Source organism: Triturus cristatus, unplaced genomic scaffold, assembly GCF_964204655.1.
Source record: "Triturus cristatus unplaced genomic scaffold, aTriCri1.1 SCAFFOLD_326, whole genome shotgun sequence".
In the NCBI taxonomy this organism is placed as follows: Eukaryota; Metazoa; Chordata; class Amphibia; order Caudata; family Salamandridae; genus Triturus; species Triturus cristatus.
Genome location: NW_028187707.1, coordinates 285,130 through 309,902, shown reverse-complemented (window position 1 = coordinate 309,902; position 24,773 = coordinate 285,130). Strand labels below are relative to the sequence as shown.

The window sequence follows — 24,773 nt, the reverse complement described above, 5'->3', positions numbered from 1 at the left end:
ATCCAGGTACTAATGGCCAGCATGCCATCATGAAAGCTGGCGGAAACTGCATCTCCATTTTTATGCACAGCAAGCACCAATTGAGTGTCATCAACGTAGGACGTGAGACCCATTCCAAATAATTTAATTACTCGTGCTAAGTACGTAACGTAGATGTTAAACAATGTCCGACTTAGCGACGATCCTTGCGGAACTCCACATGGGAGTGAGAAAACTGGTTAGGTAAAGTCGCCCAAACTAACTGACTGGTTGCGATTGGATAGAAATGAGGACAGAAGGACTTTGGCCTTGTGCCCAATGCCTAAGGCTGAGACACGATTGATCAGCGTAGCATGATCAACCGTGTCGAAAGCTGCTGATAGATCTAATAGCACCAGGGCTGCGGCACACCCTTTGTCCATCACAAACCTAATTTCATCCGACGCTTTAATGAGCACTGTTTCTGTGCTATGTCCTTTCCTGAAGCCAAACTGTGCATGACCCAGCAGCTTATTCTCCTCAATAAATAGTGCCAGCTGAGTGTTCATGATCTTTTCAAAGAGGTTAGCTGGTAGAGGGAGACGCGCAATGGGTCGACAGTTTTTGATCCCTCCTGGATCAAGGTTAGTTTTTTTAGCCGTGGCAGAATAGAGGCCTTTTTCCATATGGAAGGATAGGTGCCTGAACTGAACATAGCGTTACAAATATGGGCCAGGTTGGTGCCTATTAGGTCTGGAAACAGCTTCAGGACTGACGGGGGACAAGGGTCAAATGGGGAGCCTGATTAGCAGGTGTTAACCAGATCAGTGATCTGATCCACTGAAACTGCCCTGAATTCCATAAAGTTGGAGCTGTCCCTACTCTTGTTATCTCCGACCAGCTGATTCCAGCCCACCGTGGCGGCAATGAAGTTCAAATAAACTTGCCCTACCTTATTCTGAAAGTCACTGGCTAGCGAGTCGCAGAGTACTTGGGATGCTTGGCCCTGCCAACTTAGAAACTACCTGAAACAGCTGTTTAACGGACTATTGTGCAGTTTATTTTCCTAGTGTAATAATTGCCTTTTTCTATAAGTACAAGACAATTGTAATTTGCCAGTGCCAGCTTGTAGAGAGATTTCTCCTGGTTGTCATACTCTAGGCTTCAACGCCTTTCTTGTTTCCTACAGCGTTGTTTCTCCAGCCTCAGTGCCTCAGAGAACGAAGTCGCTGATGGAGCCCTCCTGTTTTTGGAGACCGTTTTAAACGGTACTAGACTAGTAAAAGCATTTTGAAGCCATTCCGTGTAATTGGTGGAGGCCAGTTCTGGGTCAGGAGACGCTTCTGGTTGGGTGCTAATTAGATGCTGTTTAAGAAGGGCCTGATCTATCCCACTCCATGCCTCATGTTTGGGGGGGATTGAGCTGGGGAGTGGAGAGGAAGAATCCAGTATCTCGATATCAAATAAAACTGCAATATGATCTGACCACGTCAGAGGGAGGATCTCTTTTATAGAGATCTGCTCATTGTTCGTGAAAAGACCATCCAGTGTATGCCCAGCTGAGTGCGTAGGATTCGTGACCTTTTGAGAAAGACCTAACTCCGAGGTAAGGGTTATGGAATCCTTATCTTTGGGAGCTTCTAAATGAAAATTCAAATCCCCCAGAATGGTACAATTAGATTCACCTGCAACGGGTTCCAGAAGGTTTCCTATTGCTGATAGAAAATCTCCCCTGGGGCCCGGTAGATGATATAGGAGGATCCCCTTAAAAGATTGATGATTAATGAGCATTATATTAAAGTTAAATGCCTCACACAACATGGAGGGAATCGTCTCTATCTTGACTGAAAAGTCATTTTGGTATATGAGAGTCAGACCACCCCCTCTTTTCTTTACTCTTTTGCATCTGTATTCAACAAAGCCATCCGGAGTGGCAATACAGATATCTGGGCCTGTAGAGGAGTCAGCCCATGTTTCCGTGATAAATAGAAGTTCAAAATGATGATTTTCTAACAGTTTTGCTATTTAGTGTCTATGCTTTGGGAAGGAGCGTGCATTGATCAAGGCAAAAGAGACTTTGTCCTTTCCATTATACTTATTATTTTTTGAGGCTGAGTGTTTCTGAGTACAGTTACAGTCTGGTTAGTCTGTATCCTTTCATTGGCCTCCAATCTCAAACCATAGGTAGGACACAGAACTATGACCCTGTTGGGGAGGATTGCTGGGTCTAGTTGGGCACACCGATAGCCACCATTATTGACAGCTCTTAATTGCTTACTGGTATAGTATATTCAGCATCTCTGTGCACTTGACAGGCGAGGACCAGGGTTTCTGGCACTCGGCACGGTCCAGGCGCAGACGGGCTTGCCTTTGGCGCGCTGGGGGCGCGCATCCACTGCGTGACGGCGCCATGCTGCTTCTTTATCGGGGAGGAGGCTGAAGTGCTCGGCCGAGCCCAGCAGAGCACCGCAACTAGAATGCCAACCTCCCAAGAATGCGGAAGTGGAGTGCGAGCCAAGGAACGTTACGGCCACCTTCCCTCCCTCCACTCAAACTGCCCCTAAGACCAGCGGTGGACCGGGGAGAGGAACGCGGACAAAAAGCCAGGTAAGAGATCAAGATATGTAAAGAAAGACAAATGGCAGTATATCAGATGCAAAATAAAATCCCCAATTTAAGAAGAGCCCTGAGAACGTAAACAATAAATTTAAAACAGTCTAGCAGCACAATGAAGTTAAAAAGTCAAATAAAACAAATTGGCCAGTAACGCTAACCTTCCAACACGCTGCGCGATGGTGCCATGCTGCGTCTTTATCGGGGAGGAGGCGGAAGTGCCCAGCCGAGCCCAGCAGAGCACCTCAACTAGAATACCAACCTCCCAAGAATGCGGAAGTGGAGTGCGAGCCAAGGAACGTTATGTCCACCTTCCCTCCCTCCACTCAAACTGCCCCTAAGACCAGCAGTGGACCGGGGAGAGGAACGCGGACGAAAAGCCAGGTAAGAGGTCAAGATATGTAAAGAAAGACAAATGGCAGTATATCAGATGCAAAATAAAATCCCCAATTTAAGAAGAGTCACAAGAATGTAAACAATAAATTTAAGACAGTCTAGCAGCACAATGAAGTTAAAAAGTAAAATAAAACAAATTGGCCAGCAACGCTAACCTTCCAACACCCTTGACATTTGAGATGGTGTTATGTGTCCAATGTTCCATTTTTCTAGCCTTTAGAGTTTTTGGTTGAAAACTGACAGAGGTTTGACACCCTTCAGTCTTGTAGTCCTCTGGTAAACATAAAGTGTAAAATTTATGTGGGTCTTTTCGAGCCAACTTCTGGTGGGCCCTCCTATGGTAAATCAAAGGAAAGGAAAATGTTACTTTACCCTGTAACCAACTAATCGTCCAATGCAGTGCTATAGATGCACATTCTCTGCAAAGTCCTGCCAACAAGAGTTGAGCACTGATGTTCGCAAATTATTTTTGTTCGAAGTTGTTTTCGTCTAACAAAAACTGTTGTGCCTCCACCTTTAGTCCAACATGCAGCAGATCAAAGACTCAACTTTAAGTTGTTTTTTGCTCAGCGGGTGTGTAGTGTAACTGGAGTGTGTTGTCAAAGACAGAGTAGTAAATGCTGTTCAATCTCTTTCCGGGGGAAGGTGGGCACATGTGAATCAGTCTGTTGGGTCTGTGCTTCGATCTTGAAAGGGCTGAGAGGCCTGTTGTGCGGGTGGCGGGTCCTGATGCTGTTGATACACCAAGTCCCTAGGATATCCTGAAAAGCGTGAAACTGTTGGGCGATGCCATACTGGTGCCTAAAGGCCAAGAGCATGCCATTGCTCGGCTCTCTATAAAACTATCTAGGGAAGAATCTGCCTTTTCCGCAAACAAGCAGGAACCTTTGAAGGGCATGTTCATAAGGGGTGCCTGGACGTCCCCAGAGAAGCCTGTAAGTCTCATCCATTTTGGCACTAAAGTACCACACTTGTTCCAATAGCCCTTTCTAGACAACCAGTGCCTGGCCGTGTGACAAACTTGGCTGTATCCCTGCCATCCTCAATGGTTTAGGTCAAGTAATATGCATTGACTTACCAAAGTATGACTTTCCATGCAAACTGACCAGGTGTTTCCATGTAGAACTATAATACATAAACTAGATTATAATATATGTCTACACAGTGATTTACCTCACCTGTTCAATATGATTATGCAATATTTTTGAATGCAAATAATATGTGTATTTCTCTACTAACATCTTTCCAACTACATTTCGCTTATTTGTATGCCCAGTTACAAGAATCTCTCTGACATGTGTGATGGGCATGATCGATCACTGGCGACATTGACGATAATCTGTGATCTTGTGTATTTTATTACAAAACATGGTGGAATTTTACTGTAGACGCGATCTGTTCTTCTATGATAGGCATAGTTGCAGGGCTTTAAGTGGGATAAAAAAAACTGGGGGTCTCTCAAAGAGGCGTGGCCAATGTAATTAAGGGCGTGGATTAAAAACACCCAGGCTAAAAATCTGTATTTAGCTTAGTGTGACGCCTGACTTGCATTTTGCTGTTTCTGTCACTGCATCCAGATATGTCAAACAATAAGTAACATCTTACCTACAACAAATCAGGACTATTGGCTTTGTCAATGGTTGTTAGTTACATAAGATAAATAAGCAGCAACTATGGCTTGCATATAATATTGAAATAGATTCCACTTAAAGCCCTGGTGACACCCCGACAATGTTGATTAGCCTGAGTTTCAAAAAGAGAAGGGAAATCCCGGAGAAAATGACTCTCTTTAAAGGATTTCCCTTCCCCAACAACGCTCCCCTGGCATGACGTCATGCCGTAACTTCTCCACTTGTGAGAAGTGAGCTGTGTGAGCACGCGCACATGATGTCATGACCTGACCGGGGGCACTAGGACCCTGGGGCAGAGGCCAGAGGACACTGGACACCAGGTCCGGGGAGGGGACAAAGGGGACAAGGGGCAGTCGAGGACACGAGGGGACTGAGGAGGACGTGGGAATAAGAGCGCTGTACAGGCGAACAATAAAGAAGCATCACACACCATACCTGACTCCTGTGATACGTAGAACACGACAACTGGGGTTTGAAGGTGGAATGCATGAAGGACAGGAAGACGCCGAAGATTGAAAGCAGCTGCGACGAACCAGGAGCCCACCCTGGTCCGCTAGACGACTGGAGAGGAACAGCGACGATCCGCGATCATCGCGCCAATTCCCCCGAACTGAAAAGCCAGGAGCCCACCCTGGTCTGAGGGAGTAAAAGCTGAAGCGACGCGGGAGCCCACCCCGGCCGCGAAAAAAGTGCAGAGCTGTAAGAGCGCAAGCAGCAAGATAAAAGAAATAAATTAAGCGCACCGCCTGTAAAGCGAAGAGCGCGAAGCGCCGAAGCATGCCGGAATAGAACTAAAACTGAATGGAGAAGCGCGAGGGATTCAAATAAACTCTCACGAGACTACGGTGGCCATCTTAAAGTCAGGCAAAACGGGCCAATAGGAAGAAAGAACAGCGGGCGGCCATTTTTAAGTCAGGCAGCGCCCCGATTGGAGAAAAAGTACCACGGGACCACCGGCGGCCATTTTGAGGTCAGGCAAAACAGACCAATAAGAAGAAAGAACAGCGCGACGGCCATTTTGAGGTCAGGCAAAGGAAAAACTGCCAAATAGAACACCGAAAAGGGGAAAACAAGCACTGGCAAGGACAAAAAAAGGCCAGAAGTGGAAAAAACAAGCATTGGCAAAGACAAGAAAAAGAAATAAATAAAGAGGGCCAGAAGTGACAAAACAAGCTTTGACAAAGGCAAATAAAGAGGCAGCAATAAAAGAAAAGGATGGCAGAAAGACAAAGTGCGCAATATCGTAGACCATTACCATTTAACTTATCAGAGCCACAAGCAGGAATACGGTGGGAGAAATGGATCAGGCGCTTTGAAAGATACACGGAAGCGACGGATATGACAGCAGAGAAGCAACTAGGCCTATTCCTAAACTTAGTAGGGGATGAGGTTGAAGACCTACTAGTGACACTGACAAAAGAAGAGACTACCACCTACGACAAACTAAAGGCGTGCCTGACAAATAAATTTGACCCGCAAAGAAATGTCGATTTTGAGCGATACACCTTCACGATTGCTTTCCAACAACAAGATGAAACGCTGAATGATTTCGCAACGAGACTGCAAAAGCTCGTAACACACTGCGAGTTTGACAAATTCGATAACGAACAAGCCATCAGACTGCGCATCATTGAGGGCTGCTGTGACACGGAATTTCGCGCAAGAATTCTAAAGGAACCAACGTCGCTAGAAAACATCCTATCACTAGCAAGAGCAGAAGCAAGAGCGACAGCACAAGCAAAGGAAATGGAACGAGGAAAGGAACGATCAGTGGACTAAGTGCACCGAATGACAAACAATAACAGCACAAGTGGATGGAAAAAAGACAGAAACGACCAGACAGTGAAGAGATGACCAGAAGGAAGGTGCTACAGGTGCGGACTTGAATTTCCACATCGAGGTCCGTGCCCGGCGTTTGGTCAGACATGTCGGAAATGCAATGGTAGAAATGTGCCTCCTGTCACTGCAATCCGGAAAAAAACAGACCGCCTATGCCAGGGCACAACACAGAGCCCGATATGGACCTGTTTCGAGCCGCCCTTTAAAAAACTGCCGGTGCTCAGTACTGGGGGAGACCCAGCCCATTTAAAGCCCTGCGTAGTTGCCTTTTGAAATTTGGAAACCAACTCTTACACCCATCTGTTATGGCCGCCTTGGTTTATACTTTTCAGAGGACTACAACCAAGGATGCCCCATTTTCTATTTGTTTCAATTTCAATTTATGTCCTACATACACATAGGATGGGTTCATGGCGGGTTCCTCTCTTCCGGAAGCACGCAGAGGATCCGGCCAGGTAAGAAGCAGTATCTCTATTTTGTCGCATTTCTTATCTTTACATTGGTAGGACTAGGGCATGGGAAAGTATCGTACGTGCTTTCCTTATTAGCCGTTGCACGGGTATACTTTGGGGTTTTATGTATTGTCAACTACGGCAAACTTTTCAACATACAATTGGAAGCACGTACGAGGTGTTTGGCATCTGTACACATTTTTCATTTAGTACTGGTATTGTAACTGTCACAAACCATTTTAGGAGTTTATTGAAGATCTATTGGTTCGGCTTCCTCTATGTACAAAGCTTACAAACATTTTGATGCAGGTGACATTATGGTGTGTTTTTACTTTTCAGATAGGAGGTTACTATGGACTCCTTTTGTTCACGTTGCACGTTTGGATGTTTCATTTAAGACTCAGACTTAGGTAAGACTTTGCCACTGGTATGTGTAACCTTTTAGTTGTGCTGCTTCAATTGCTCCTATTTCTGGAGTAACAAAATTGATTGACTGATACATGTAAAAAGGTCTTTAGGATCGGTGCATTGACACTGCGAATGGACAGCTGAGAGCTGTATTTTGTTTCATCATGGAGTCACCAGTGACTTATGACCCTTTTTTTCAATGAATGACTCTCGGCTCTGCTCTGCTCTCGACCCACCGGGGAGGTACTGTAAAACATGGGGAAGGCTGGCAACTGCCTCCATCACGTTAGTGAGTAGCTACGGACCCAACGTGGACGATGAGGACTACTACACCACTTTATGAGCATGTATAGCAAGCATAGGCTCGATCCACCTCATATGGGGTGGAGATTTTAATTTAACGCTTTACCCCAAACACGACCGCTCCTACCCGCTTCCATATCACTACTCCAAGGCACAGCGCCTACTTCAGCAACTAATTGCAGATAATTTCCTGGTGGACGTTTGGCGCCATCATCACCCGACACGTCGTTAGGGCACATATCACTCAGCGGTTCACAATAATTGGTCTCGGCTGGACATGTGGATCGCATCACAAGACATTGCACTGCATACGTCCTCCTCTCACAACTTAGCGCACACCTACTCGGACCACTCTCCTGTGCTTATGTCCCCCCTGGCATGTCACCCCAAGCTAGACAATGGCGACTACAACCCACGGCGCTCCTTGACGCTGTGTTCAAGTCCGACCCGGGGGAGATGCTAGAAGAATACTTGAGACATAATATAGACTCAGTGCCATCCCTGGCTACTGTGTGGGAGGCGCTGAAGGTTACTGTTCAGGGCCATTGCATGGCAAAAACGGGGGGCATCCTCAAAGAAATTTGTACAACACTAACACACCTGGAATGCCAGATTAAACAGCTTGAACCACCCTTGCCAAAATACGTGAATCCCTTGCGGAATATCAGACCGAAGCAAAAAGGGAATGCCTCTTCTGAGGCAAGTACCACACGGCGCGCAGGTATGGAGAGGGAGAGCGTCCTGGCAAGGTGCTTTCCGAGACCATTCGACCACCTAGTGGGGCGAATCATGTACTTCTCATCCGCGATGAGTGGGGGAGGCACACCCCGACACGTCAGCTCTGCGCATTACCAAACATTGTATTCAACGTGTGCGGCACTACAGGGTGAGACTTCGCAATATCTGCAACAGGTAGACCTAGCTTGGCTTAGCAATCGTCAGAGAGAATTCTTAGCGGCTGACTTGGGGGTGGACGAAATCCGAGAAGCTATAATGCAAATAGGGAATGGTAAGGCACCGGGACCCGATGGCCTTGGCAATAGAGTTTTACAAGAACTACATAGACACATTGGCCCCCTTCCTGAAGGCAGTCTATGAGGAGGCAGCCCAAACGGGAGTAATCCCACCCAATATGCGGGAAGCGATACTGGTCTCACTACTGAAACCCAGTAAGAACCCCGAATCTGCAGACTCGTATAGACCTCTGTCCCTGATTAATTGCGATGTCAAGGTATTAGCCAAAGTCCTAGCAAATAGGCTTACGCTCTTGATGGACAACCTCATCCGACCAGGCCGGTTTCATACCCGGCCGATCGACCTCGCACAACCTGAGGACCCTTTTCTCCATCATGCATGATATCGATCAGGAGGAACAGGCGGTGGCAATCTTCCTAGACGCCACTAAAGCATTCGATTCCCTGGAGTGGGGGTATCTGTTTGCTGTCCTGACGCACATGGAATTCCCCCCGGGATTTCTCATGTGGATTAAACTGCTATATAACCGACCCTGCTCCTCACTGCAGCTGAATGGAGAACGTTCTACTGACTTTGGCATCACCAGAGGTACGCGACAGGGATGCCCCCTCTCACCCCTGCTATTTGCGATAGCCATGGAACTGCTGGCATCCATGTTGCGACAACATCACCAGCAATATGCACTAGACTACCCCACAAGGCCCATCTTAATATCGTTATACGTGGATGATATTACGCTGTATGTGCGAGATCCTGCTGAAGGATTAAACGCCATGATCCGCAAAATATTTAAATTTGGGGCCTTCTCTGGAATCACCATTAATTGGGGCAAATCCCAGATCATGCCGCTCACGAGCTGCACCACTCCATTCTCAATTGATTACCCATTGCAGTGGTGCATTGATGAAGTCTGATACCTGAGAGTCGCTATAACCAAAGATAAAGAAGAACTACTGCGAGCTAACTATGGTGGAAGACCAGATCACCCGGTGGATTGCTCTCCCGCTCTCCCTCTCAGGCCGGATAGCCTTAATGAAGATGGTTATCATGCCGTAATTCTTATATTTGTTTACAAAAACCCTCTTCCCCCCGGCCGCCCCTTCTTAACCAAACTAAGGAGCCAGCTCATCCGCTTTGCTTGGGGCGGGAAACAACCCCGGATCAAATGGAGCACTCTCACCTTGCCATTCGCCCAAGGTGGCTTTGAAGTGCCTGATCCTGAACCCTACTATCTCAGTACCAAGGCACACTTCACCGCATACTGACCCGTGCCTCCGCACTTCATGACGCATCTGGCGGTGGAGCAAGGGCTCATGACTCCCCTGCCTCTTAAGGGGTTCCTGGGTGTGAATGACAAAGCGGCTGGGGGAAAGGGATCCACCGTGGCTTGTACAAATAACGCATGGCACGCCGTTGCCAAGAGGTCCCAAGCTCCCATGCTATATTCCCCGCTACTTCCCCTGTCCAACCTACATCACCTTCCAGTCATGCAAGACGGCATCTGTAAACGTATGCTTCTCAAACTAGGTATACATACTTGGGGGGACATGTACCACCTGGGACGATTCAAAAGTGTGGACGAATTCTTGGGCGACACTACACCCACCACTATGGACCGCTTCTTATACATTCGCCTGCTACAAGCTGTTAGGGCTACTACCCCTGCGTTCCCAGCGGAACCTTTAAGACAGCTCCCGTTGCACCAAATGATACAGACAGGAACACCGCATGCGGTTTCCCGCATATATAAAGCCTCCATAGGGGCGGGGACCCATAACACTCTGAAAGCAAAACAGGGGTGGGAAGCAGAATTGGGTCACCCTATCACAGAGGAGGCCTGGATGTATAGCTGTCAACAAACTGAGCGCATCACCGCTAGCAGCAGGTTCAGAATCTTCCATTTTAAATTCCTCCACAGAATGTACTATACTCCGGTAAGACTGCACAAACTCTAATTGCGGAAAAGAGATAGATGTGACCGTTGCAAACAAGAGGGGGCGGGTTTTTTACATTTGGCGTGGGAATGTAGGTCTATAGCCCATTACAGGACTGAGGTGGGGAGGGCCCTGAGTGTTATGATAGGGGGACAACTCGACCTCACACCAGAAATGGGGCTCCTGGGATACCTCCCAGGGCACAAAGGAAGCGTTAAGCGATTCCTGGCAATGGGACTACTCATAGCCAAATGTAAAATTGCTTGCCGATGGGGGAGGGGCAGAGCGCCCAAATTCAAGAACTGGCTGGCCGACCTCATTTACTGTCAGGAACAAAAAAATATATATGCTGAGATGTTGCTCCTTCGCTCACGACCTTGTAATATCTGGAAACCTCTCACTAGCTACTTGCTTAGGGAGGCCGCAAAAAGCATGGACGATGACGCTGCACCACCGCACACTAACTGTCTAGCTGAGAATGGTGAATCCAATAGTGGAGGGACTGATCACTAGTAGGACTGATGCGAAATTCTACCAATCTGTCATCTTTTTGCCTGCTTATGTATACTCTGCCTTTTACACTCAAGCTCACCCTTGGTACTGTACTGATGTATCCAAGCAATGCCAATGAACTGCCTGTCACACACTGTAATTGTTGTGTTGTTGTACTGAAAATGCCAATAAACAAAGTTAAAAAAAAAAAATGTTAAGGTAAATTTAGCCATGAAAATAGCTTTCACTTCTTTTTTGAAGAATGCGGTAGAAGGATTTTGTCTTGTTTCTGGGGGCAAAGCATTCCAAATCCTGGGGGCCATTCCTTAGAAGGTGCGGTTGTATGTTATCTTCTTGACAAATCATTGTGGATTCAGTAGGACATTATTGGAGCTCCTTTTGGATCTGTCACCACACGAGAGCACCAGTTTCTGAGCTAGATAACTCTGAGTTTTGTGATTTAATGCCTTGTGCGTCATACAGTTGATTTTCAGATGAATTCTTGCCTCGAAGGGTAGCCAGTTGAGGGCTCACAGGTCAGGGGAGATGCGACTGTTTCTTTTAGAGCCTGTGATGAGTCTAGCAGCTGCGTTGATAGAGGCTCTAATAGGGGCCGTCTTCGATCTGGGAAGGCCGCATAGAGTGACACTCCCATATACCACTCTAGGGATAACTAGAGCTTGAACTTCCTGTTTGAAGTCGTTTGCGGGCAGGAAGAGTTTCAGTTTTATCAGGGTTTTCATTTGAAAATGTGCTCCTTTTGTGGAGGTGCTAATGTGTTTCTGCATGTTTAGATTTATGTCCAGAGTCACTCCCAACGATTTCGCAGAATCAATGATGAGGGGTTGACCTTTGAGTGCTGTTAGGTGGTTCATCCAATCGAGTATTGGGGTAATTGTTTGGGGGGTGCGATTAAGAGGAATTCCGTTTTGAGGTTGTTTAGTTTCAGATGGTTTTCGGCTAGCCAGCTCTGCATTTTTTGAAGCATTGAATTGAGGGATTTAATGTCTTCAAATGAGTGGATCTTTATAGAGAGTTATGTGTCGTCTGCGTACATGTGATAATGGACCTTCAAGGAGCTGAGAAGATCGGTGAGTGGTTCCATGTACAGGTTGAAAAGTGTGGGTGAAAGGGATGATCTCTGGGGTACACCTAAAGTGACTGGGACGGGCATGGATAAGGATTGATTAACCTTGAATCTTTGGGATCTATGCTGTAGGAAGGAGGTGAGCCAATTTAGAACAGATCCAGATAATCTCATTCTGTATTTCAAGAGATCAATCATTTTGTCGTGGTTTACGGTGTCAAAGGCCAAGGATAGGTCAAGCAAGATTAGTAGACAGGCTTTGTTTTTGTCAAGGATTTTTAATGCGTCATCGATTATGTGGGTCATGGCTGATTCTGTACTGTGACCTGCACGGAAGCCGGTTTGGGAGCAGGTTGAATTGATCAATGTGTTTGCCAAGCTGTGCGTGAACACATTTTTCTAAAAGTTTGGCCAGAGTGGGGATGTTGGACATTGGGCGATAGTTATTTAAGTCTGAGGGGTCTCCCAATGGCTTCTTTAAGATAGGGGATACCTGCCCTGCTTTTAGGATTTCTGGGATGGTTCCTTGAAGGAGAGAGGTGTTTATAATCTTGGTCCATAGAGGCAATAACAGTGGTATTAAGTCTTTTATGTAGTTTGCGGGCAGAGGGTCTGTGAAATGGCTGGAGGGGTTCAGGGCTGTGAGCGTTTTTAATATAGATTCTTCACTGTGGGTGTGGAAGGAGGACCAGGAAGCGTTGTTTTTGAGTTCGAAATTTACGGACTATGTGAATGGGGCTACTACCGGGGCTGTGAAGTGTCCATGTTAGAGTCAGATATTAAGTCGTTGAGCAGGTCCATCTTTATGTTTTCTGTCTTCATAGTAAAGAAGGCAGCAAAATCCTCGCAATTGGGTAGTGAGTCTGGGTTAGCTTGGAGGCAGTGGGGTGCATCCTTAGATTGAGATTTGATTAGTTTGAATAGCTTTTTGGGGCGGTTCTTGGCTTGGTCTAATTGCTTACTGAAGAAGTCTGCTTTAGATCGTCTGATCTTTCTGTGGTAGGAGTTTCTCGCGCTTCTTAGTAGCTTGAGGTGGTCAGAGGATGGTGCCGATCTTCATCTTAGTTTGATTAATTTTAGAGATAGTCTGTCTTCATTTAGCCTACCATCAAACCAGGGTTTTGAGTCTTTTGAGGTCATTCTTTTTAGTTGTATGGGAGCTAGATTGTCTAGTACCGTGTTCATGGAGTGTAAGTAGTCATTAGTGAGACCTTGTACATCCTATAAGCCTTCCGGGGGAAGCAGGCTGTTAGGAATGGAGGTTGTGAGTAAGTCAGAACCGAAATATTTTAGGTTCCTCTTCCAAATTTTTGTTCTCGTGGGTTGGGTAGAAAGTAATTTAATTGTTTCATTGATGTAAAATGTGATGATGTGGTGGTCAGACCAGTCACAGGGGAGGATCGATTCAAGCTGAGTAGAGTCCACTTTGGAAATTATTATATCAAGGGTTGAGCCTTTATCATGTGTGGGGCTGTCACAGATTTGGGTAAGGTTAAGGTCAGAGAGGAAAGCTTTTAGGCTATTGACTCCTGGGTCGTCAAGGTCATTCCAGTGGAGATTGAAGTCGCCGAGGAATAATTGAGTATTTTGTTGACCGTCATTTGTAGCTAGAATGTCCATGAGATGTTCAATGAAGGTGAGATTATCCCCTGGCGGGTGGTGGAATGCGTGTATTGAACATGTTGGTTTATTATTACTAGTGATGTCTACACAAAGGTATTCACAGGAGGATAATACTGGGAAGTGGGAGCTGTTCACTGAGATATTGCTACGATGTATGCAGGCAATACCACCACCTGGCCTATCAGATCTATCAAGTCTGGTGATGTCGGGATTCGGGGGGACTGGTATGTCTAGGATGGGCGTGGATGTTTCATTTAGCCATGTTTCGGTCAAAATTAGTAGGTCCGGTTCATTAGTGAGAATGAGGTCAGCTATATCGGCTGCATGTCTTGAGGCCGACCTACAATTTAGAAGAATACATTTTAGCTGAGTTTTGATGGGTGTTGTGGTGGGTTCGTGTATGATGGGGACTCGCTTGAAGTTGTTTTCCATTATACCTCTAGAAATGTATCTTGTGACTCTATGAGTATTGGGGGGAATGGATGTGATTAGGGAGGGTTTATTCAAGTTAACAGAGTGCGCAGTATTATGGGGGAGAATCAGTAGTTTATAGGAATGGAGTAGTGAGGTTAAGTCTTTAACTGATAGAGAGTTTTTCTTCCGGACCAGGCGGGATGAAGCATTGGGGTAGGGTTCTGTTCTCCAACTTGGGGGCTCACGTTTCTGGGAGCTTACATGCAGCTGCTGGGTAAGTTTCGAGTGGTTTATATGGAGGTATGTCGTGGATTCTAGCTTGAAGCGCGTGAAGTTTGGTTGTTGTAGAATCAGGTCATGTAGAGTTTGGATGTTCTCTTTGACTTGTTGTAAGGATAGTAATAGCTCATCGAGTCTGGGGTCTGGTGTCGGAAGTAACTTATTTAATGTATAGGCAGTAGTTAAGGGAGTTGGAGAGGAATTGTATTATTAAATATAATATACCACTCCAAAGGTTGGTCCGATTCATTATGATGTAAAGTAACATAGGAATCCGCATTAAGATTTGAAAAGGTGCCACCGTGCCTGCAGATCTAAGATTTGAGACACTTTTTATGCTCTTATTTATAACCTGGTAATTCTTCTTTTTGCAACAGTTCTGTTAGATATACCAGAATTAGATGGGGAGGTTTTACCCTTAATTTACACACTACAGAAAATTAGAGACACTTTAGGGCCGGGTTATACATGCTGTTGGACTGATTTCGTGCCTTGTTAAGGTTGGTCAGATTAATCACCATGCCTTTTCTTCGATACTTTATCTCCTTCTGGGACAGATGAGTTTGGAACTCACATTACAATCTTTATGGACATGGACCTTCTCACACTTTATTTCGCATCATGGGTGATCTCCTTAAATTTACCTACTGTTCTTCACAGATTATTTCCATTTTTGATTCACACTTACTTTCTAAGTTTTTGCTTGTCTCTGCGTTTTATCTCTTTTCGTTACAGCTCACCAACTTCTTCTATTACTTCTCACATCTATAATATATTATCCCTTATATCTGATGATTGTTCTTAATTTCGTTTTCATTGTTATGAATTTCACAGCTTTGATAAAGGCACACAGTGACGAAACACGTGTTGGCTGTTTTTCAAAGCAAGAATCTGTATGCAAGCGGATTGCATAGAAGAATACAAGACTGTATAATGTGTTAATAAATTGTTTCTTCATTCAATACAATATCCCAACTTTTTGGGTCTGACACTGTTATAACATTGTATGAGTGCTGGGGTTTCTCATTTTACTAATGGTTTAGGGCAATTAAAATGGTAAGTCTTGTAGAACTTCTGGCAAGATCCCACCAACCTTGTTCCAGAATGAGTGAGTGTAACGACCAAGGAGCCAGCTGGAGTTGACTCACCTCAGTTAAAGGCTGGCTGAGGACGAGATTATTTTGCCAAAAATTTCCATGTCTTTAGACTCTTTCAGGAGCAGTTGTCCGGAAGGCATTAGGGTTGACTCTGCTGATGGACAATTTCACCGCCAAACTCTCAGAAGCTGGGTGGTGGGATAAGAATGCAGGTTCGCCTGGTGCTGGTCTATGGTAACATCCTACCTGCCAAATGACCAGAGGGCCAGAACGTGTTTTATCCATGTGCCAATTAACTTATCAGTATGGGCCTCATTGAAAGGTAGAAGAGGTTTGGCCAGTGCCTGGCCAAGCAGTAGGACCTCTGCAAGTATGTTGGTTTTAAATTCCACAGTTAAAGGATGCACTTACTTCCATTGCTGGTCCAGGAACGGAATCAACACAGCACTGGGTGAGTTAATTAGCCCACTACCATCTTGCAGACCCACATACCAATTATCATCACCGTAAAGTTAGTGAGGCAACCTATTCCCCATCTCCTCCATTTTAATTGCTGTATTGCTTGGTCTGCTCAGAGTCAGAGCCAAAAAGTTGGTGTAGTGGCTGTGTGCGATTGTGCAGTAGTGGAATCGTGTCTGAAGGATCGAGTATTGGCAGCACCACATCAGTATATGGGTGTACCGTCGGTCGAGACAAAATTGGCTCAAGTCAAATACCACCAAAAAAATTGGGGCCAGTGCCAGCATAAATGTCCAGACCCAGTTTTTGGCACCAGCCAAAAGTTTGCCCCTAAGCTGATGCGGAACCCAAAACATGATCACGAGCCATAGATGGCACTGAGCTTTGATCCGCTAGTGGTATCTTGACTGGAGGATTTTTAGGGTCCAATGCAGTGGCCTCTCAAAAGGCTCCAACCTGTAGTGATGTCACTGATTGGCTCGTGAACTAGGTGTGCATTGGGACAAAAGTTGGAATCAGCAGCTCGTCGGAATGGAAGCGAGACCTGGAGGCACGGTGGCACCTTTCCACCTTCCCGCATGGTGCCTGCCACGTAGTGCAGGGATATGCAAGTGCCTTCATTTCTGAATTGTGGCAGGGGCTGCTGAACGCATCCCCACCACAATGCAAAATATGAGTGATGCAACCGCCACAGTGGCAGTCGCATCATAATCGGGGGTACGGGACCTCTGTCATACAGGTGGGCGGTCCCAGTCCCCATATCGATGGCGGCATTGTAATGACCCCCTGCGTTTCTTTTTGAACTTTCCCAAAGACTTCAACCATGAAGATCTGCAGTGGGAACGACTTCAGGAGCTTGTTCACACTTGTCTTCAACCTGGAGTGGGAGCTACTCGAGTCATGTGGTGCTTTGCTTTGTAGATGTTTGCATTCTTACATGGCTTTTGGATTCATCTGGGCACAGTCATTGTATGCCTTGGAATTATGCACTGAACCTAAGCATCAGAGGCATTTCTTGGGGTGTATGTATCACAGACATCTGTTAGGGACTGTCCCTACAAGGCTTCAGCCTGTAGTCTTAGGGGGTGACCACTGGTACACTGGTACACTGGAAGAATTTTTTTAAAATTGTAAGAAAAAAAGTCTTGTCACGGAGTGACAAAGAATAGCAGAGCTCCAGATCTGCATCTGAAGGGGCAGACGAAAAGGAACTGGCCTCAGCACACATGTGTGTTGCTTATGTGCAGCTCCGTTCATCACTACTGAAGTTGCTCATACCACCTACCGGTGAGCAGGGGAACTGCTTTTTGAGTTTTCTGGATACAGTCTGGGGCTTTAGAATAGACACAAGTTCAGGAACCTATAGTAAGTATCCACTAGATTACAAAATTATTTGTCAACACATTAAGCTTTCCAATTATGGTAATGTTCTTAGTCCTGCTTATGAAGACTTGATTTTACTGACGTGTTTGAGTGCTGGATCTCTTAGCACCACCCACACTTTTCCAAAAGAATTAATTTCTCAAAGAATTCAATAAAATAATGTAGCATTCTGTAACCTATCAATTGACATCCCATGATCTGAAGGCTTTGAAAAGCAGTGAAGTAACAGTTTCTTTCCTAAAAGTGAGAAAGAGGCTGTCTTACTAAACCAATGTCATTTACCACAAATGATTTGTTGGGAAGCACAGAAATAATCTGGAACCCCATATAGTACTATTTTATTAACTTTTCCAAGAAGACATTCTCAGGACACGTTTTAGTTTGCAGGTGTGCTGACAATGGAAGTGGCTTTTATATTTGGGCCTTTGTTAAAAATATAAGGTTCTAGTAAAGATCAAAGTGTCTATGGTCAAGCTTTGAATATCCTAAAAAATATAAGGTGTACGCTTGTTATTTTTGCTGTGCTTTAGATCTAATTCCATTTGGTTTCAATGTAGAGTCAACACAGAAGTCTTCTTACCGTCCTCAGATACTGACTCTGACTGCAAGTCTCTCGTGGAGGAAGGATCACATTCCTCGTTGGGGCTGTGAAGGTTTGCCCTCTGTGTGTTCAGCTCCTTCCCTGTGTCATTGACAAATAGACTGTCCTCCGAAGCGGCTCCTCTAAAAGACTTCAGTAACTCCCTGTGTGGTCCTGCCATTTCCTACAATGGTCAAATAGAAAAGGTCATGGCAAAGAATTCAACATGATTCGACTGAAGACAATGTTCAACATTTACAGGATATTTAGTACAACTGCACTGTTAGAAGAAAACAAATGAATTTGAAATGGGAAATGTTGGGAAGAATAGTAGATTAAACAAGTTTAACACAGCCGAATTCCCTCCACCCCATACTTTCAAAGGACTGTTAAGCTAGAACAGGTTCTCTCTATTTCTCAAATTATAAGGGGCAATGGAAGTTACTGTCCTCTTAAAAGGGGAGTGAATGGAAGTCTCAGTGAGGATGCAACTTTTGGATGCGAGTTTACAAAGGAGGAGCTGCTGTGTTACATATGCTGCGTAACTTTGTTTTCTGTTCTTGCATAATCCCCCCGATATACCTCTATTAAAAAACTTTTGTCCAGAGATTTTCATTTTGGATTTCTGTTTTTGGATCACTGGAGAAGTAATTTAGCTTTGGCAGAAATTGCTGATCCAGGCTGAATTTTTCTGGAGGACATTTTTAAAAATGGCGGAGATGTTACAGTGATGATGCAATATTTCAGGAACCATGAAGCCTATATACTTCATTTTGGTGTCAAAACATCGGTTTTTGGGGTCAAGTAGTATTATAGAGACAGAAAAAAACTCCTCAGAGCCGCTCTTCTACCATTTTCCAAAATGATGGCTATTTTAGAGGAAGAAGAGACATATATAAGTATGGAACAAATAATAATGTTTTTTAATCCTTTTATGTAGACCCCAAACAATGTTTATGATCTGTATATGAAATAAAATTTTGTTTATCACTCCCGTTATAGACATGGTTTCATTATTCACTTTATTTATTTGTTTAAGCGATCGCTTATGGTACATTAGCAGAATGTTGAACATTTAGGAAGAGCATATCAACAGGGACGTCTTTTTATAGCACAGGTATTGTAAGAACATGTATTTGTAAGAACTGTGGGTAGAGGCTTTAGAAGTTTGTAGGCTTTAGAACCCTATCAATATCTTCCCAACCAAATTCACACAGATCTTTCTCTACATATGCATGATCCAAAATATTTACAGATCTTCTGATCAAGTAGAACGCTTTTTTAATGTGTCTACGCACAGAATATGACATTGGTGCAAAGTCACTTAGCGGAACTGATCTCTTGAACTTACTATACCAAAGATCATCCAATGTGTGACAGTCAGAACTCACTTCCCACACACATACAAGATTTTTTCCACATCTTTAAAGTCACATTCTTCTTCTGTCTCAGAAAATCCTTTTAGAAACGTCGCAAATTCAGCAGTTAAACTCCAAGCTTTGTTCCAATTTTGCTCATAGTACAATCACCCGTAAAAATATGTGCCTTGATAAGATCACATGTTCTGCATTCCGTCCATCAATTATGTGTCTTTTGCTTTCTCGCCCTAAGTGCGCCAGATATGCCCAGACGTGGGTCCTGGGCTCACTGTGCCACTGGAATCAAGCTATCCTGGCTGAAGAGGGGTGAAACCCCGAAACCGGTCCTAGGATGCTTGTTTCCGGTCCAGGGAGGACCTGGCTTGGCAGTTCGGGCGGGACTGTTCCCATTAGGCACAGGGTCAAGACTGATTTGCATATGGCCAGGTCTAAACTGGGGTGGCATGGTGAGAAAAAGAATGATGGATTTAACCCAGATCTCTTGACTGGGGGTGAATGTTTTGATTTGTTCTGCATTCCGTCCATCAAGTGTGTGTCTTTTGCTTGATAAGATCACTGGCTTTCTCTGTGTCAAATTTTTTGTACAGAATATTAAGTGGGATTAAGTATCTTTTCTCGCCTGTTCCATACCATATCCATAACTCTGACAATCCTTGAATTATGCTCAATTCAATTATAGTTTCGATCCATGTTCCAGGACATCTAGTAGACGTGACTTTATATCGTTATTGTTTGGTCACAGAGTTGTGTAGTTGCACAGGCTCAGTCATTTCAAAGTAATTTCCTTGCTGCTGCATGAAACATGTTAAAACGTTCCCCTCTCTTTCCCACGAGTTTGTGGTGAGGAACAGTACACAATGGTCCATTCATTTAGCATTTGTCATCTTTCTGGAAACACTGCAAATAGAAAGGATTTCATGGTAAACTAGCTGCCATTGAGTAGAATAGTCACTTTTACATGTCTGACCAACAATTCTGTTGGAGCTTTACTGTGATCTCTGGATCGTCTGTTCTAGGTTCATATTTGGAGTTACAGCATTGAACCTTGCCTCTCTGTGTTTCCACACAAAATGTATTTAAATGAATTTTCTGTAGAGTTGTAGTTTTTCCACCTCTAGCTTCTTCAGTCTTTGCAAATACCAGGAGCCATATCTAATTGTAGTGTATGCAATCAGATTTGTGAAACACCGTATGCAGCTTCCAATCACCTTCCTGATCAGCATGTGCCAAGTTTTTAACTAGAGCTATCATGTGTAAAACATTTCCCCAGTACTTGCAAAGTTCTGTTTTTTCTTCACAATCTTTGACAAACTCTATGAACTTGTCTTCAGGTTTTCTGATTTTGAACTGAGTGTATTGAACATTTCCTGGCTTTGCATTATGTCTCTTGAATGAAGTGTACCCTGTGCCTTGTTCACTTCTTAGATAAGATATGCAAAACCTAATTTGCCATTCTTGTTCCAGAAAGCATTCCAATGCAATGTTTCTATAACCTCCGATACGATGAGCATACCTTGTAACGAACGAACAGAATGAGTTCTGCTCAATACTTACTGGCAGTTTTGCTGCCAAAGATTTGAGCCTCCATAAGTGCATTGTCTATACGACATCCACTGAGATAACTTACTGCACACCGCAATGCAACTTTTGTCATGTGGAAAACGCCCGTCATTGGATAAAGATCATCAAATCCTACTTGATTGCTCACAAAAAAGTCAGCTACAATACGGAAAACACATTCATCACAGAAAATTGGCAGTATAGGCTGGTCTTCAAGCTGAACAGGCACATTTTGAAAATTATTTAGAGCTATGTATACTGTTGCGTAGTTTGTGACTGGGGATGGTATTACTGGTAAAAACCCAGCCTTCTTCAGTGGGACGGTATTCTGGGAGATCAGAGCATGAATTCCAGCCTACGGAGGAATTGGCTTTTCTTCATCCTTCAATCTGCACTGAATAATTAATATGGTAAATTTAGTTGAATCAGATGTGTGGACCGCAGCATCAGGTCGAAGAAGATACATGTCCTCAGCCACTTTGAAACTTTGTGGTAGACTGGAATGTGATGATGGCTTGCACTGATTGCAAAATCAGTGCAAGCCATCATCACATCCCAGTCTACCACATAAGGAGCTCATTTTATTGTTAGACTGACACAAACTATTTCTGACATTGTACATTCTGACCTGAGAAATCTTAATTTTATTCTTATAGATCAATACAGTTTTATCAATGTTGACCATTATTTCTCTGATCTAACTGAGTGTGAACCCGTAGCCAGCACTCGAGTGGCTTTAAAACTTAATTTGCTTTTTCAAAGAGTGCAAACTTAACTGAAGGCTGGCTGTTAATTTGCTGCTGGGAGCTCATCGTACATTCTAATTTTCGAATGTACGCATGCATGCAGTTCCGGTGGGCATACAAATCCACTGCAAATACATTCACTTCACTGTTTATATCAGTTATTCAGCTAAAAACGTAATCTTGGAAGAAACCAGCTGCAGATAAAAACATATTTGCCATTTGAGACTCACATACTCTGTACTTTGTTCTTTCATTAATCCCTTTGGTCCATGTTCCGACTAAACCACAGATAACACATTGAAGGTCCTCTGCTTTTGTGATCAGTTGTTGGAGGTGGACGAGGGGTAGCCATCAATCTTCTAAGTGGATGTGCATTGGATTTGGTTGTCGTCGCTTTCTCAGAAAACTCAATTTTTTGTTGCGATGCAGTGGTTTCTGCTATTTTTTGACAATTTATTTTCCAGGCTTTTTTTTTCATTGTATACAACTTGCAGCACTTGTTGTTATAATGAAAAAATATGTGATCCTCTTCACCCATCAGTTTCAAACTTTTGTGAACTTTGGCTTTGCAGTATTTCTGAAGAATCTCAAACTCTCTTCTGTCCAGCTGTAGTGGATGTTAGATTTTCTTTCGGATTAGTTTGGCATATGACACATTTTTCGTGTTGAAGGAGTCCTCAGATTTTGTAATTAGCAACAATGTTAGGAGGTAAAGATCCTCTGCTACTACCTGCTTCGCTCATGTTTATGGATTTCAATCAACAGAAAAACAAACAGAAAAAATATTAAAATAGATTACCAATATGGTGGCTAAAACACATCATTATAGAGCCAGCATATTGGAAAATGGTGGCATGTTTGCTCTGAGGAGTTATTTTCTATCTCTATAAGCCCACTTGACCCCCTAAGCTTATGTTTTCACATTAACATGAAGTATATAGGTCTCATAGTTCCTGAAACACATCTGCCATTTTTTAAAAAGTTGTCCAGAAAAAATCAGACTTGATAAGCAATGTCTACCCAAGCTAAATTAGTTCCCTAATAATACAAAACACAAATAAAAAAATTAACATTTCCGGATAACAATTTTTTACGGAGGTATATCAAGCAGCCAGGCCTATGTAAGAGTAAGAGATTGTTCTGAGAATCTGCTCAACCTGACAGTCGCAACCTTAAAGATCCTGTGGTCCGGAGCAGCTTTTCATAGTAGTTTGCAGGTTTGATCAGGGATATGGAGGAATGCTGCACTTTTTCCCATTTGGGCCAGTATGTGAAGGAACAAAAAGGTAGCAAGTTACAGAAAGGAGCAGATGCTATGCCAATGTATTTTGCTCTGGGGCTGCCATCCAATGTTTAATTAGTTTTATTTTTTGTGAGAAGGGGCATTAAGAGACCTGAATTACCTTGAAGAGGCATGCTATCTCTATTCTATTTGTAATAATTGGAAAAAAACAGTTCGTACCTAACTCCTTTATGCTTATTGTGTAAACATTTTATGAAAACAAACGTATCGAAATGTGTACATTTATTTAGTCTTTTGCAGGCTACTATCATAAATGGGATTAGTCATACAAACCTAAAAAACAATAAGGACAAATCACAAGGGCAATAGTTTGTTCTCCTAGTAATCTCTGTGGAGAAGTGTAAGTAGTGAACAGTAATGCCCCATTCTGTCGCACCTTCATAAAATACATCCAATAAATATTTTTCTTTAGAAAGCAAACTTTTCAAAATAAAAGCACACATTTAGCTGCCTGTTTGTAGTCCATTTTGCCCAAATTTTATTTTATTTGAAAAGTAGGCAGTTATTCTTCAAAACTATCACTTGCTTCACAAATTGTAAAGAAAGGAGTGTGTTACTTAACCTGTAAGCATCTATTTGTAGTCTGTAGTACGATTCACACACTATGCACACTCCTGCCATCTAGAATAGGGCCAAGACAGTGCAAGTTGCTTTTGCACGAGAACGTTTTATGATCGGCATTGTACATCATCTCTCCTCCCCCTTGAGGTATTGCGCATGTTCTGCAGCTCCTTTTTACATCATGTTTTTCCCCCATGCCATATAGGGAAGGAGGATATTGTCTGCTGAGTTAGCTTTGCGGTATAACATGCTGTATGTGTGTGTATATTTGTCGCCATCTAATACCTGCTAGGGAGGCGGGAGGGTGCATGTGAATCTGCAGCAGTACACGCTCCGGAAGATGCTTATGTGGTAAGTAACATATTCCATTCGTAGCATGTGTTGGCTACAGCTACACATGCTATGTAAAGACTGTAAAGTAGTACCCCTGTCTTGGTGGCCCTAGGCATTAGATGATGCGCTTCCTAGAAAGGACTATTTGTCCAACTAGAGCATGTTGGCTCATACATCCACACAGTAGTGTTTTGTAAAAGTGTGTGGGTTTTTCTATGTTGCTGCTTTGCAGATGTCAATGAGAGGGATATTTACTATATATTCTATTGTGGCTCCTTGATTCCTTGTTGAATGAGCCCTTGGCATCGTTGTAAATGCTCGTGTTGCTTTGACATAGCAAATTTGTATGCAATTGATTATCCATCATGCTATTCCTGATTTTGAGATGGCATTACCTTTACATACATTTGAGAGAGATACAAACAGTTGTTGTGTTTTTGTGAATGGTTTTGTGTGTTCCAAATAGTAAAGAAGTCCACGTTTAACATCAAGTCTATGTAAAGGACGTTCTGCTGCAGTTTTTGGTTTTGGAAAGAAGACTGGTAACTCTAAAATGTGATTTAAATGGAAAGGTGATATAACTTTTGGTAGGAACTTTGAGTTTGTGCCTAAAAGCACTTTATCTGGGAACACTTGAAAATATGGTCTTTAATAGTGAGTGCATATTTTTCTCTGACCCTTCGTACGGAGGTTACAAGGAAAGCTACTTTCCATGTTAAAATTTTTTTATTTGACAGTTATGAAGTGGCTAAAATAGTGGCCCCATGAGTCTTATTAACACAATGTTTAAGTTTTATATAGGTGCAGGTGGTATGCGAGGTGGAATGACACATTTTAATCCTTCCATGAACGCTTTGATGACAGGAATGCGGAAAAGGGATTGATGCTTCATGTTTTGGTGATATGCTGCAATGGCTGCTAAATGTAGGCATATGGAGGTATATGATGAATGTGCTTTTTGCAAATGT

The 24,773-nt window shown here is 43.7% G+C and overlaps 1 protein-coding gene across 1 annotated transcript in view; it reads right to left on the bottom strand.

Annotated features, from left to right (window-relative positions):
* LOC146770883 (rho guanine nucleotide exchange factor 11-like) overlaps positions 1-24,773 on the bottom strand; it is a 304,352-nt gene that overhangs the window by 15,742 nt on the left and 263,837 nt on the right. The window contains exon 18 of the mRNA XM_085640387.1: positions 17,924-18,107. Coding sequence (XP_085496513.1) covers positions 17,924-18,107 — 184 coding nt within the window. The remainder of the gene's footprint in view (positions 1-17,923; positions 18,108-24,773) is intronic.